The 16,486-nt window shown below is 38.1% G+C and overlaps 1 protein-coding gene across 1 annotated transcript; it reads right to left on the bottom strand.

Annotated features, from left to right (window-relative positions):
• Positions 1 to 6,278: 6,278 nt before the first annotated feature.
• LOC107574279 (extracellular calcium-sensing receptor-like) lies at positions 6,279 to 11,119 on the bottom strand. Its single transcript, XM_016260726.1, has 6 exons — positions 10,865 to 11,119; positions 10,023 to 10,778; positions 8,347 to 8,574; positions 7,939 to 8,062; positions 7,565 to 7,778; positions 6,279 to 6,381 (listed from the first exon to the last, which is right to left on the bottom strand). The coding sequence occupies exons 1-6, from the start codon at positions 11,117 to 11,119 to the stop codon at positions 6,279 to 6,281; spliced, it is 1,680 nt and encodes a 559-aa protein (XP_016116212.1).
• Positions 11,120 to 16,486: the final 5,367 nt, after the last annotated feature.

Below are 16,486 nucleotides of genomic sequence, written 5' to 3'. Positions count from 1 at the left end.
CTGATGGCAGCTGCGTCCAACGTGATACCTATTGGCCTGCTGTACATGAGGCCCCTACAGTGGTGGCGCAAGACCAGGGGGTTCTCCCCGAGGGGAAACCCGCTTCGTATGTTCAAGGTCACGCGGCGATGCCTATCGCCATCTCACGTGGCACATCAACTGCCTGGAGATGCGGGCCGTGCTTCATGCACTTCCTCCCAGACCTAAGAGGTCACCATGTGTTGGTGCGCACCGACAACACAGCGGTGGTCTCTTACATCAACCACCAGGGAGGTTTGCGCTCACGCCGTTTCTACAGACTAGCGTACCAGATCCTTGTGTGGTCCCAGGGCAAACTTCTCTCGCTGAGAGCAGTTTAAATTCCTGGGCATCTCAAATTGGGAGCAGACATCCTGTCGAGACAGGGGCCGAGGCCCGGGGAATGGATGCCTCGCCCTAGCTGTGCAGTCTTCCACACTAGGCAGAGACTTAGAAGTCTGGCGGCGTGGGCAGTCGCGTTCCCCTAGCGTTTCCGACGCAGCTCGAGTTCCTGAAGAGGAACGTCTCAGGTTACATATGTAACCCTAGTTCCTCGAGGGAACGAGATGCTGCGTCGCGGTGCCATACTTCCGGCGTCCCTGCCAGCGCTTGCTTCATTCCTAGAAGCTGACGCTGGTCTCACCGCACGTGCTTTTATAGCTTCCTGGTCATTACGTCACCCGCCGTGACGTCTCGCCCATCTATTGGTCTGATTACACACGAGGTTCAGAGCCCGTCACGCTGAAGGCCGTTCCCCTAGCGTTTCCGACGCAGCGTCTCATTCCCTCGAGGAACTAGGATTATATACGTAACCTGAGACGTTTTGGTGGATACAAACAACGAGATTATTTTTCATGAGTCCAGCATCCTGCCTCGCAAGAGACGTGATCAGTAAGGGAAGTCGTCTGCAGGGCCGGACTGGGACACAATTTCAGGCCGGGAAATCTCACACTCATCCAGGCCACACAGAACAAAAGGGACCAACATTTTACCTTTTGGGGTACAACAGCTTGTCACTGGAGCAGTACTCTTAAAAGGACATCTTTGTACGTTTTTTACCCCTAATAGGAACATATTAGTACCTTAGAGTAGTAATTCGTACCCTTAAGGTACTAATATGTAGGCCTACCTATTAGGCGTAAAAAAGGAACAAATATGTCCTTTTAAGGGTACTGTTTCAGTGACAAGCTGTTGTACCTCAAAAGGTAACATTTTGGCCTCTTATTTCTGTATATTACCTATACATCCACAACAATTTCTGAAACCACAGACAACCCTATTATTTGTATGGCCATCACATAAAAAGATCTAAATCCTTAGTCTGGGGCAGTGGAAAATAATTAAAGATTCTCTCTTGCACTGCCCCTTCACTTCCCTTTCCCTTTTCTTCATTTTCCCCAATATCTTTGCCCCCCCCCCCTTTTCTTACAGTCACTTCTTCACCAGCAGGTCTACTGTTATAAACATAACTGTTTATAACCTTGTTGAAAACAACCACCTCATTTCAATTTGTTAGCACAGAATGCTATTTATCTTAAAATTACTCAAATAGACTAGATTTAACAAACATACAGAGTTCTGGCATGAAACTCTAGATGGCGCAGTCTGATCGGTCTAACTCAATCTGACCTAATGACATCATTATCACATGGCACAACTGATTGGTTCTCTCCTGTATCGGTAGCCAATGAACTCATTGCTCAACATTCAAATATATGACTAGTGCTTGCCGTAGCAGTTGCAGCTTGCTTCAGAAACCCTCCACCTTCCCCAGCTCCACCTGTATAGATCTGCTACGAGGTGATTCATGTATGCTATATGGGGGTTATTTTATGTATGTTATATTTGCAGCAGCAATAATTCTTACATGCTCACAGCAGCATATTGTGGATGTATTAGTAGCAAGTCTAGCAGCAGCAGCGTAGCAGATCTATTGCACCAAGACCAAATACATTAACATTGTCATGTACATTACCATGCCAATCCCTCCGAGAGATGTCATGACAGAACTATATTTCATACAAATATACACTACTACTAGTCAAAAGTATTTGAAAGATTTTTAATGTTTTTAAAAGAAGTCTCTTCTGCTCACCAAGCCTGTATTTATTTGATCCAAAGTACAGCAAGAGCAGTAATATTGTGAAATATGTTTACTATTTAAAATAACTGCTTTCGTTTTGAATATATTTTAAATTCTAATTTATTCCTGTGATCAAAAAGCTGAATTTTCAGCATCATTACTCCAGTCTTCAGTGTCACATGTTCCTTCAGAAGTCACTATAATATTCTAATTTGCTGTTCATGAAACATTATTATTATTATTATTATTATTATTATTATTATTATCAATATTTAATTGTACAGGCTACATTTATTTTCATACTAAATATCTCAACACACATCATTGGATATGACATTAAGCGCGACTTGTGTAGATGAATTTAGTAAAAAAGTGCCTGCTTACTTTGGCGTGTATTTGTATACTTTTACTATCTAATCAATCAGCATGCGTTAATTTTGTGTCGCTATATGTTTGCCTCACTAAGGTTAAATTATGCCTACGTCTTTCTTTGGCCTGCGCTCTGGAAGTGATCTGTTAATTCTGCTGAACTTTAATTAAAACTGAAACTAAACTATATAAAAACTAAATAAAAATGCGTTCACAAAATAAAAACTAAACTAAAACTAACACAAATATGAAACTAATAAAAACTATTAAAATAAAACAAATTTAAAAATTAAAAACTATAATAAACTTGTTCTGAAGGATCATGTGACACTGAAGACTGGAGTAATGATACTGAAAATTCAGCTTTGAAATCACAGGAATAAATTACATTTTAAAATATATTCAAATAGAAATCAGTTATCTTAAATAATAAAAATGTTTTCACAATATTATTGTTTTTGCTGTATTTTGGATCAAATAAATGCAGGCTTGCTGAGCAGAAGAGACTTCTTTAAAAACATTAAAAATCTTACTGATCAAAAACTGTCAAAAACAGCCTTTTGACAGGTAGTGTATTAAAACACATTTTCTAAAGTGCCTAAATGTCAAAATTAGTACAATATATTTGTTGAAAAAGTCTAATACACTACTGCACTATTAGGCTGTGAGCCTGTTACTCTTATTATTTTTTGTGTTGCTGTCTGCTCTAGCTCCCTCCCTCCCTGTACAATAAATCCACGTGAATATCTGTCTCTGCTAAAATGTTTTAATGTACTTTACAATCGATATTGATGTCCTTTTGCACAGTATTCTGAATGATGATAATAATGGGATGCTTGTACTGATACTAGCAGTTTAATACTCAACTAGGATAATAAAGACAAAATTAGACTATCTAGCGTATTTACAGATGAAACTGACCTGCACTTGAAGCCCTGAACAGGTCAGTGATGTTGCTACATTTCACTGCTTCTTCTGGCCGCTTTCTCTCTTTCATCAAGTCCCGCGCATCGGTGTTGCTCGGAATTGTTTGACGGAAGCGCGGAACATATGTGAGCTGATTCGTATAGTGCAGCGCTGCCAGTCAAGACTAACCAATTTATGATTTATTATCGAATGAAAAAATCGGAAATGATCACTTCGGTACATTGAGAAGGCATACATATAAAATATTAATAATTAAAATAATAATAACAACAACAAAAAAACAGGGCAGCGGGCCAAATCAGCCGCCAGGCCACCGGGAATTCTCCGGGAGTGCTCCCGATGGCCAGTCCGGCCTGGTTAAATTCTGGTTAAATAGAGAAAAACATTTTTATATTTAAGTAACTAATAGCATAATTTTCAACCTTGGGCCTTATTCTTGAAAAACAAAATGACCAATAAAAAGGTGTGAAGCACCAAAGGCAGCCCATATTAAATCTATAAGATGTCTTTAATAGATGCATTTTCATGCATACTATACATATATGTATGTATGTGTGCCTTTACACAGTCACTCACCCAAACCCAACCCCCCCCCTCAGCACCTCATTCACAATTTGTATTGTAAATCATACTTGTGACATTTTAGAAACAAACCGTAAACAATTAAATAATCACACCTTATTTAACAGTCAGTTGCATCATGTGTTTTGTTCATTCCCTTTGTTGTTGACAATTTTACCCCCTTGATATTTATGACACTAAAATGGTGTATCTTCTGGGTTTTAAATAAAGGGTTTCTTATTTGCGTCTTTCCATGTTTGTGGATACACCTATGAAATTTCCTCTCAGATGAGTGCATGCAACTAAATTAAGCCTTTGCGTCAGCCTGATTTTCAGGTTACAACATGTCACATCTCAATGTCACAGACCTGAGACACCAAACCCCTTTACACTCCATCTTCCACACACACACACACACACACACACTTTCTTGTATATATATATATATATATATATATATATATATATATAATATTGTTGTATTGTATATATTGCTGGACTATTGCAATGCTCGACTATTGCAATGCTCTCTTGGCTTGTCTTCCAGCCACTTCTATCAAACCTCTACAATTAATCCAAAATGCCGCTGCAAGATTAATCGCATGTCACACCTCTGTTCATCAATTTGCACTGGCTACCAGTAGCTGCTCGCATTAAATTCAAGGCAATAATGGTTGCCTACAAAACCACCACTGGCTCTGCACCCATTTACCTAAATTCATTACTTCAGAGTTATGTGCCCACTAGAAGCTTGCGTTCTGAAAGTGAACGGCGTATTATTGTGGCATCTCAAAGAGGCACAAAATCACTTTCACTGACTTTTTCATTAACTGTTCCCTCCTGGTGGAATGACCTGCCCAACTAAATCTAAAACACATCTGTTCTATCTTTATTTGACCCTCTAACTAAGGGGTGCCCAAACTCGGTCCTGGAGGGCCAGTGTCCTGCAGAGTTTAGCTCCAACTTGCCTCAACACACCTGCCTTTAAGTTTCTAGTTTGCCTAGTGAGAGCTTAATTATCTGGTTCAGGTGTGTTTAGTTGGGGTTGGAGCTAAACTCTTCTGGACACCGGCCCTCCAGGACCGAGTTTGGACACCCCTGCTCTAACTCTAGCACTTTCTATTCTATTTTAATTCTACTTTATCTATATATATATATTTTTTTTTAAGGAAAAAAAAAACTATCTTTCTATTTTTTCTATTCTATCTACTTGTTTTTCTTTATGTGTGTGTGTGTGTGTGTATAGTATAATATATATCTTGCTACGTGTACTACGTTAGGCTAACCGAAACTTGTCATTTGCACTTATATATTGTTGCTCTTTTGTTAGATAGATGAAGTGTCTGTCTCTCTCTCTGGGGGGAAGAAATACATATACAATACAGTATTTACAATACAATACTTGGTGTACATTCATTTTAGTGTAATGTTAAGTACTGATTCATCACAGTACAATATCCAGTGTAAATACAGTTTAATATAATGTTTAGTAATGATTCATTTCAGTACAATACTTGGTGTACACTAATTTTAATATAATGTTCAGTACTGTTCAATTTTAGTACAATATTTGGCGTACATTCATTTTAGTGTAATGTTCAGTACTTATTTATCTTTGTACAATATGTTGTGTATGTTTAAATGAATATGATATATATATATATATATATATATATATATATATATTGGTACACGGTACACAGAAGTCATGGTTTGGTACGTACGGTTTTAGGATCACAGTTCGATACAAGTTTGGTACAACAGGAAATGTATTTTATTTAAATTTTTGAACAGACAGTAATGCTACATGTAGCATAAGCAGTTGTTTTGGATTTTAATTAGATTGTATAATTTCAAGATTTAAAGCAAAAACAGAACTTTTGATTTGTTAAATTAAGCTACACAAGACACCTGCACAAAACAAAAACAGCTGACGGACTGCATGAAAATGACAGCAGGTGGCGCTTATGGAACAATAGTGATACAGCATTTCCTTGGGCATTATATGGAGGTAAGAGGAAAAGAAAATGCCATCGAAGCATTTCTGGAGACGGTCAGTTCCTGTGAAAGATGCATTCATATAAACCCCCACATATTTGTCTTTCTATATTTCAAGCATCGTGACCAGTGAGCTTCATCTGCCTGGTACAGTACTTTCTCCTCTTTACAGACCTCATAAAAATTCCACACAAATTACATTTTGGGAAATGATGGCAATGCAGTTTGTGTGCAATTTTGGAAGAGTGATCGGCCACAATAAAACTAAAAAACGGTTCTTATTTACAGCCGCATCTCTAGAACCCCAAACTTTCCCCCACTGCTAATTTAAAACAAGCAGGCGGTTCTTCGAGCTCTTTGTGGCATCTGAACTTGCCATTCTTGTTTTCGATTGGTGCATAGATCGTTTCTTTTTCTGCTCTTTCCTGTGGTGACAGTTAGCGTTGCATTACTGCAAGCGCCCCCTTCTGGATTGATCGCCTATGACTGACTGTATTCATCGTCTGACTGCATGAACCGAACCGTGACATACGTACCGTGATGGTTCGGGACAAATACATGTACCGTTAAACCAATAATATATATATATAGCTGATCAGAAGAAATGGACAGCCCCTGAGTTAAATATATGAGTGTCACAGCAAAGGGTCTGAATACTTAGGACCATGTGATATTTCAGTTTTTCTTTTTTAATAAATCTGCAAAAATGTCAACAATTCTGTGTTTTTCTGTCAATATGGGGTGCTGTGTGTACATTAATGAGGAAAAAAAATTTACTTAAATGATTTTAGCAAATGGCTGCAATATAACAAAGAGTGAAAAATTTAAGGGGGTCTGAATACTTTCCGTACCCACTGTATATACTGTATATATATTGCACTGTTAATATAGACATATTGTTTTCTTTGTCAATAAAACTTAGATGTTGTTTTTCCCATCATGTGTTGCTTTGTATTTTGTTCAGGCTTTAGTAGGATGATATAACATTTAGGTGCAAATATGCAGAATAGTAAACCAGTGCTTGAGGAAAAAATGGCAAATATCTCCACAGCTACAGTAAATTTTCCAGGAGAACTGACATAAGCTGGTATAAATGTAATCCATACAGCACAGAATATGAGCATACTGAATGTGATGAATTTGGCTTCATTAAAGTTATCAGGCAGCTTACGAGCCAGAAAAGACAGAATGAAGCACAAGACAGCCAGTAGGCCAATATAGCCCAATACAGCCCAGAAACCTACAGTAGAACCCAGACTGCATTCAAGAATGATTCTTTCCTTATAATATTTCATATTTTTGGAGGGAAATGGAGGAGATATTGTAAGCCAAAGCACACAGATAAGAACCTGTATAAGTGTAAAGGCAAGAACACTGAGTCGTTGTTGTACAGGCCCAAACCATTTCATGACATTACTTCCTGGAAGTGTAGCCTTGAAGGCCATTAACACCACTATCGTTTTCCCCAGAACACAGGAGATACAGAGGACAAAAGTGATCCCAAATACTGTGTGACGCAACATACAGGACCACTCAGTGGGCCGACCAATGAAAGTAAGTGAACAGAGGAAACACAGAGTCAATGAGAAGAGCAGCAGGAAGCTCAGCTCTGAGTTGTTGGCTTTTACTATGGGGGTGTCCTTCTTGCTGTAAAACACGATGGCCACCAGCAGAGTTAATCCTGCTCCAAACAATGAAAAAAAGACTAGCACTATACCCATAACTTCTGTGAATGAGAGGAACTCTAAAGTCTTTAACACACATTTATCTTTCTCAGCATTAGACCAGTATTCCCCTGGACACTGCCTGCAGTTATTTGAATCTGGAAAGGAAGTTGTGTTTACTATGGTTAGAGATAAAAACAAAATTATTTTATTTATGAACTCCTTTGATAAAAAACTGCACCCTGAAGAGCAAAAGAAAACCACAAAAAGAGCAACTAACCAATTTTCTTTGGAACTTTGAGATTGATTGAAGTTTACCTGTCTCATTACTAATTTCTCCTTCTGCACATAGAATACAGTCATAACAGCAGACAGGTCTTCCTTTCTGTGCAGCCTTCCTAGTGCCTGGAGGACAGCTCTCACTGCACACAGACCTCGGCTTCTACATTGAAAAATATAGATATGTACACTTGTGTGTGTGTGTGTGTGTTCTTCAACGCAGTCTACATTTTCTACTCTATCAAAGTATATAACTTGGTCTTTATTCTTGAAAAAAAAAATACATTTGCAAAATGGTTGAGGTCACTGTTATTTATTATCCTAATAATAATCATTTACTTATAGTGTAATATTCTCCTTTTGTATTAGATGTCAGTGCTAGCATTTGCATTTTTTAGATTTTGGCAGCCCAGTTTAAGCAAAAAAAAAAAGGTTATTGGCATTTACCTCCAGCTGTCCTCCAGCCCAAAGTATGTTTTCAGTGTTAACCACAAAGCGCTGGTCAGGGGGCAGTGAGGCATCATAGTATCCCACTGGTTTAAATTGGACTGATCCATCAAAATCCTGCTGCCAGTTCACAACTTCATATTGGGCTACTGTGGCACCAGTGCTGTCAAACCACACACGATCTCCAAACTTTACAGTGAAATTTACCTTTTTCAGAGCCTCAACCACCTAGTGAAAAGACAAATTAGATGTAATTGACTAATTGTAATACAATGTCAACCAGAAATACTTATCAGTACCACTCTATAATAACTTTCATTTATAAATCATTAACAAACATTATATAATGCTTAACAAATTGTTTGTTAATATATGCTATACTATTACTAAATTTATTAAACATTACCTAATATTCAACAGATAATTAATATAAATTTAAATGCTGAAAAATGTCATTAAACTTTTAATTCATATGATCATGCACTTCTTGAAAATCTACAAATAATTTGAACATATGTTATACAATGATTAAAAGCTTTTGTTAATGTACAACACTTTTGCTGCTATTGAGGTGTGATATGGGTAAGGTTAGGGGTTGGTCGTATGGGTAGGTTTAAGGGTTGGGTAAGGGGTCAGAAGTGTAGAGGGGTCAGTTTGATTACTATGAGGGAACATGGTTCAATTATGTTATAGTATGTTTTGATAAATAAACAAGTATTTTCTTGAAAAATTGATTTGTTTTCTCCTGCTGATTTATGATTCAAGGAACACCCTGTTTAACGATATAGTATACTAATATAAGTGTTGAGGCAATAAAAACATGTTTTGCACCCAAATTACAACGTTTGTAACGTCTTTAAGAAGCATTTACATAAACTTAACTAACCACCCTTTACACAAAAACGTTGTTACAGCAGCTAAAAGTCCAATAACCATTAAGGTCCTGAATGATTATTAAACATTTATAAACATTTACAAATGATAAATAGTTTCCACTTTAGATTGGGTACTGCAAAAACATGAACAAATAATTAATAATAAATTATTTGTTAAGATGTGTAAATAGTAGAAGACTAAAACAGAGACCAAATGTTTGGCCTTTACAGACTGTGGTTATGAGTTAATGAATAATGTGTTAACATGAATTCAGTGAATAGTAAAGAGCTTAAAATTACTTAAGTTCTTTTTTCACAACATTTGTAAATGTAAAAACGAACATTAGGTAATATGTGAACTGAAGTTTAATGATGATTAATTTGTTAGCATCCAAAAGTACATTAACAAATAAGCTTGTAACCATTGTATAATTTATTTTAAAATCATTTGAAGATTTTTAAAAAGTGCATGATCGTATGAATCAAAAGATTAATGACATTTGTACGCATTGACTAATGATCAGTTAAGCATCATATGTTTGTAATGATTTAGTAATGAAGCTTTTAATCATTGTAAACCATCTGTCTGTCTGTTAATCATTAGGTAATGTTAAATAAGTAATTTTGTTAACATTAACAAGCACATTATCTCATATTTCTAGCTATGTGAATATATATTATCTAATGATCTGTTAAGCATTATATAATGTTTGTTAATGATTTATTAATGAAAGTTATTATAAAGTGTTACCTACTTATCTCTATCTGTTTAGCTCAATTCTGGTTTATTTATTTATTTACCTGCTGTGGTTGTATTTTCAGGCCGTTCGCACAGCCTTCTTGTGTTTTGCACTTGAGTAGACTGTGTAGTGAGTGAGCCACAGCATAAACTGCTTTGTAGGCGTTGCTTGAAAATCTGTGTTCAGGCACATCTTCATTGTAATTTTTCAGCACAAGTAGATCCTGATAGCTGCTGCAATTTACTTTGATCTGAGAATCATTCCCTTGATCATGTGAGCATGGAAAAGCTGTGTCCCAGAATGCTTTTATAACATAATCGGCAAAACCTTCAATATTGATTTTTCTCATTGCAAACCCCAGTGAGCCTCCCAGCACACGAAAGGTTGTTGGAGTGATCAAAGACTTTGAAGTTATCCATGCCTCCACACCAACCATTTGGAGGCCCGTTATGTTCTGAATACTTAGCTGTTCAGTTAATAAACCCATCTCAAGAAATGAAATGAATGCAACAATCACTTTTACGGTACCTTTTTTTATTGTGTCTACCACTTTTTTGAGTTTTTCAGGCTCTGTTCTGTAGAATTTCACAGAGTACTCCACACAGATACCTTCCTTCTGAGCTGTATTAAGAAATATGGCCATTCCATTGTTTCCATAATCATTGTCACTGTTCACAGCTCCCACCCAAGACCAGCCTAAGTGCTTGACTATATATGCAAGTGCTCTGCCTTGGTGGTAATCACTAGAAATAGTCCTGAAGAATGAGGGGTAGTCTTTTCTATTACTAAGACATTCACAGGAGGCTGCATGACTTATCTAAAAAAAAAAATAAAAAAAAAATAGAGGAAACAATTAAATGTGTCCACAATATGCTGATCAAACCTATTTTAATTTGCACCTACCACTGGAATTTTAAAAGGTCCTGTAGTTCTGGACAAAATCACGGTGGCAGAAGACTCTGTTTCTCCTATGATAGCATGTATAGGAGACTGTCCACTGCATGTGTCCCCTGCTTCAATCTCTAGACCATTCATTAGTCCGACAGTTGCACTCATAGAAGACATTCTTGAACTACAGGTATCATAAATTCTGTAGCCAATAGAAACATTTGGGAGCAAACTTTCACTTCTGTTGATCTCTTCAATGGCAAAAATCATGATTTGAGCTAGCCGAAAATCTCTCAGATTCACACTGTGAAAATCAGCAAATCAGCTAATATTAACTAAATGTATAAACAGATAAAGACATTGTTGAAGTAAAAGACATGCATATACATACTAAATTCCACATAACATTATAACAAACCTGGAGCATGATAGAAACTGAGGTTTTTGTGTAAACTTGAATGAAGATAATGTCTCTATGCTGTGTACTGGAAAAAGTGCCCCAATAGTTACGTCTCCATCCTTGAAAAGCAGAGGGTGCTTAGGTTCTCCCATCATTCGGCAAGGAGTGTTTCCCACCTTTGCTTGAAGCTGAAAGAAACACAGGAGAATGTAAAGAAACAGAAGCATCTCAAAGATTGAACTCAACTATATTTGCCAAATGCACCTAATGAAGTATTTGCTCTTTTATATGCTAAATTATTATAGATGAATGATTGCAAACGTAGCCAATGATCTCACAGGGCAGCATATGAGGTGGGTCAGGCATTGGTCAAATAGAGTCTAACACATTTTGGTAACATTTTCTATGAAGCCCGTGTTTATAATACATTATAAGGTTATTAATAAGGCATTATAATGAATGAAAATGTTGTATCATCTCATTGTCATAAGAACAGTTTTAATGTATTATAATAGTTACTTATTTGTGGTTATAGTTTTTAAGAGTATGATGATTTATAACACACAATGAACATGTTGCATCCACTTAAGTTACAATGAATTATATTTCCCATAGTTATAATATATTATAAGTCTTATATATTGCCATTGTTTAAGATCTGCACAATAACTTATTAGTGTTTTTACTGTAAAGGACAAATACAAAGTCTTCATGAAAACATCCAACTGCTTTATAATGTGGTCTTATTATTTATAAGTGGTCTTTGTCTGCTTTAAGTAAAGTAACTTTTCTCAAACAGCCATAAAATCAGATATCAGATCAGATGAATGTGTAAACATTTGCTTTGAACTATTTTTATTGTAATATCAGTATGGTTATTTGTATGGTACCCTAACTGTTGATAAGTAACTTTGCAACTACATGTCAACTGGCAGTCATTAGAGTATTAGTAGTATGTATGCTAAACATCAGCTAACACTTTATTTTGATGGTTTCCCAACTGAAAATTAGCAACTTTGCAAGTACGTCAACTTATTCTACCAACCATAACCTTAACCTAAGTCTACTAATACTCTAAATAAGAGTTGGTTGGCATGTACTGTAGATGCAAAGTTGCTTATAGTCAATAGACTAATGGGGACCATCAAAAAAACAAACAATATGCTTTGCATATTTTTTTCATTTGAAAGTATTACAACTGATCTTAAAGTAGTTCACATAAAAATTAACATTAACCTCACAGAAAACATCACTCAACAACTCCTAACAAACACTCAACCACACCTAATCTCTCGATGTAGTAAGATACTGTGCAGATCTTAAATAAACAATGTCACGATATGAGATAATCCATTATAAATTAAGTGGATTTAATATGGAATTAATTGTTATTTATTAATTATTATTATTAATCATACTCTTAAAAGTTATAACCACAAATTTGTAAGTATTACAATGTATTATAATTGTTGTTATGATTATTTATGAGATGATACAACATATTATAAGTTTTTTTTATAATGCATTATGCATTCATTATAATGCCTTAAGGATAACATTATATATAACATTATACTTCATAGAAAGTGTTAGGCAAATGTTCTTACACTGTTAGAATATAGTAAGCTTTAAAACATTGAATTCTGGATAATTAAGTTCCCTTCTGAGGGAACTCGAACTGCATCCTCTAGCGGTCACTATGGGGAACGCCTTCGGCGTGACTGGTGTCTGAAGCAAACATCTAAACACGACAATAACATTGGCCGGCGACAGCCTATGACGTCACTACCGTCGCGACCACAGTATAAAAGGGTGCCGATAGAACACGTCATCCTCTTCTTCTTCTTCAGGGACTGTTTTGTTTGAAGCATGCATCTGGTAAGAACGCTGCTCTTTTTACTATTATTGTGGCGAGCACTAGTAAGACTTTTAAGAAGTGTGTGGATCTGTGTCCTCGTTATTTGACACCTGATGACTCACACGATCTTTGCGTGTTGTGTTTGAGCGAAGAGCACGCACGCGATGTCCTTGAGGGGGCAATCTGCATGCATTGTAAGTCTTTTTCAATGAAAAAGCTCCGCTCTCGTTTGTCTCTCTTCTCGAGGGGAGGGAGACAACCACCAGTTCCTAGTGACTCAGGACCCGCCGCTGCTGTGGCACGGTTGAGAATGAGTTCATGGGGTCGTCGGCTGTGGGCGAGAGTGAGCTACTGGACGAGGATGCAATCTCTCTTGCATCCTCTGATCCAGCGGCTAGTGCTCTGCTGGCTTCTGGCAAGGAAGAGCAGGTGATCGTTAATGAGGACCAAGTCCTCTCAGCCCTCCTGCCCTGCATACGCTAAGCTATTGGAGGTTACAAAATGCGTCACAGCAAGGCTTGACTTGCCGTGGAAGTGGGGCAGAGAGGAAACCGTTCGGGGCAGTTGGGATGAACGTTACCTTTCTGATCATAGCCCTCCAGCTTAAGTGAGCCTTCCTTTCCTTCCCGATTTCCATGTGGAGATTGAGAGGGCTTGGAAAAATCTGTTTTCTTTGTGCATCCACTATGCCAATATTGAAGGGATGCACGAATACGGATATGAGAGGATGCCTCCTATTGGAGAGACGCTAGCCTGCTATCACACATCAGGATAAACATCTTCTCTTAAGGCTCCCCCTATGCCATCCAGACCCCTTCAGGTAACATCACGTCTTAATGGCAAGGCGTACACAGCAGCGGGTCAGGCTGCAGCTGCACTGCATACCATGGCAGTGCTTCAAGCTTACCAGGCTGATCTGCTGAAAGACCTGGATAAGGGTCAGGGCCTTTCCCCTGAAGAGATTTTTGAGCCACAGATCATCTCCCTAATTCCCCCTACCACCTACCCCTTGCCCTAACGAGGTTAGGCAGGAGCTTCCATGCACTTTAGTCTCTATTCTGGACTGATGATGTGTTTGGCTGTTTCTATTTCATATAGAACTGCCTACTGATGGTCCGGACCCAAGTTGGGTTCTCCCCTGGTTCAGAAGGACACCTTCAAGTGTGTGCTGGAATGACGGTATGTGAGTGAGAACCATTTAATTCCTTTGTTATTTCTAGTTTATTGTGTGTTGTAACTAGAAACCTTGTTTTGCAGTACTCTGGTAACCTAACGGGTTCCCGTTAGCCAGGTTGTATACCTACTCGCATCTCTAGGTCGAGCCAGGACTCCTCACCTTCCAGTAGGTGCAGTTGAGCGCTCTGCTCCCTGAAAGCAGTCTTGACTGTACCCATCCACATGGGCTACCTGCGGATACGCCTGGTACAGGATCCTGCCAGCAGGTTGTTAGGCCTGGTTTTTAGGTCTCCCTGTTTATTCTGGAGAACCCTGACACCCAGGTGTTAAGGCCCTGGGTTAGCGCATGTTGCGTCAAGAAATTCCTGCAGAGGGCAGTGCAGTGTGATGGCTGAGCTGGAACCTGTAAGGTTGTGTTTCCGGGGGGCAACAATAAAATGGTGCACCTCTAAGAGCACATGCAGGTGAAAAGTTTGGAGAATGTATTCATTGATAAACAAACAACTTTCACCCATCCAGCTCAAATTCAACTCTGGAGACGCAACTGGTATGAACACTGTTAACATTTTCATGTGTGTTGATGTAAAGTATCAACTTTGAAGTATTGTAGAAATATCAGTATTGTGTTTAAATTATGTAGGATTTTGTTTGATGGAATTTGTTACAGTGCTGATTAATGCTAAGTTTGATGTTATTTCTGTCATGACAACTCTCAGAGGGATTGGCATGGTAATGTACATGACAATGTTAATGTATTTGGTATTGGCGGAATAGATCTGCTACGCTGCTGCGGCAGAGCAAGTACCGAGACTTGCTACTGCCAATACATCCACAACATACTGCTGTGAGCATGTAAGAAATATTACTGCTGCAAATATAACATACATTAAATAACCCCCATATAGCATACATGAATCACCTCGTCGCAGATATATACAGGTGGAGCTGGGGAAGGTGGGGGGATTCTGAAGCAAGTTGAAACTGCTACGGCAAGCACTAGTCATTTATTTGAATGTTGAGCAGCGAGCTCATTGACTACCGATACAGGAAAGAACCAATCAGCTGTGTCATGTGATAATGATGCCATTAAGTCAGATTGAGTTAGACCTATCGGACTGTGCCATCTAGAGTTTCATGCCAGAACTCTGTATTTGTCTTATGTGGGAATTTAAGAAAAATTAATTGATTTGAAAGGTTTAAGTTTGTCAACATTATAGTTATTAAGGCATAAAATCATTTTATTTGATCTGCCTTAATTGACTATAGTTAATATTTTGATGTTGAATTAAGTGGAATGTGAAATATTAGTTTAAATATCTTTATTTATATTAATTCATATTTTGTGTTTGTATCTATTTTTAAAGTGTGATGAGAGGGGCGGGGCCGAAAGCCGTGGGAACGGAGCAAGGCCGGTGGAGAAAATGCTAATGCACAACACCTGCGCAACTCACCGGTCTCGAGTCCCACGGAGGAGCTTCGGAAGGATAAAAGGAGGAGTGACGACAGTGTTGGAGGAGAGAGGACCAGGCCTGGACTTTATTTTGTGTGCGGCAGTCGTCCGCGAGGGGCTGGCGCTTTACTTTCGTTTTGTGTTTGTTTATTTTATTAAAGTTTTAAATGTTCGCCGGTTCCTGCCTCCTTCTTCCCGTGACTACGAACTTTGTTACATTAAGGTTATCAACCTTCTACTACTGCAATTACAGCTACTGTACAGCTGCTTCTACTATTGCTTTGCTAAGCCTTTACAAACAGAAGTAAAATAAAAACAGTAAAGATGAGTTGTCCTCTTGTGTCCTTCAGACCTTGAAAGTCATATATCAAGTTTGGGCAGAGCTGAAAGGGAAAACCTAAAAGAAACTTAACAGTTGATAACCAGCGTGGCAGTGAAGACAGGAGAATTAAAGGCCTAAAAGTCTCAGGAAGCTGTTGACGCAGAAGAAGAATCACCCGAAATAATCTTGCAGTGGCGCAGGAAGCTCTAGGGAAAACAGTGAAGCAGCTGAAGCAAGAGAGGACTTTAGCTAAAAGTGCATTCACCAAGCAAGCAATCTTCCTCAGTAGGGGAGGGAAACACATGACAAAGATTGAAATACAAGAGGAGTTCAAGAAGCTCACTTCTGAGGCAAGAAAAGTTGGTGAGACAAACGAGGACTACAGAGCTGGTCTGCTAGCATGCAGTAAAGCTGACATGGCAAGTGATGAA

The sequence above is a fragment of the Sinocyclocheilus grahami genome, unplaced genomic scaffold, assembly GCF_001515645.1.
Source record: "Sinocyclocheilus grahami isolate Dianchi unplaced genomic scaffold, SAMN03320097.WGS_v1.1 scaffold2167.1, whole genome shotgun sequence".
Taxonomy (NCBI): Eukaryota; Metazoa; Chordata; class Actinopteri; order Cypriniformes; family Cyprinidae; genus Sinocyclocheilus; species Sinocyclocheilus grahami.
The sequence above is the reverse complement of the archived record's forward strand: the minus strand, read 5'-3'. Positions and strand labels throughout refer to the sequence as shown.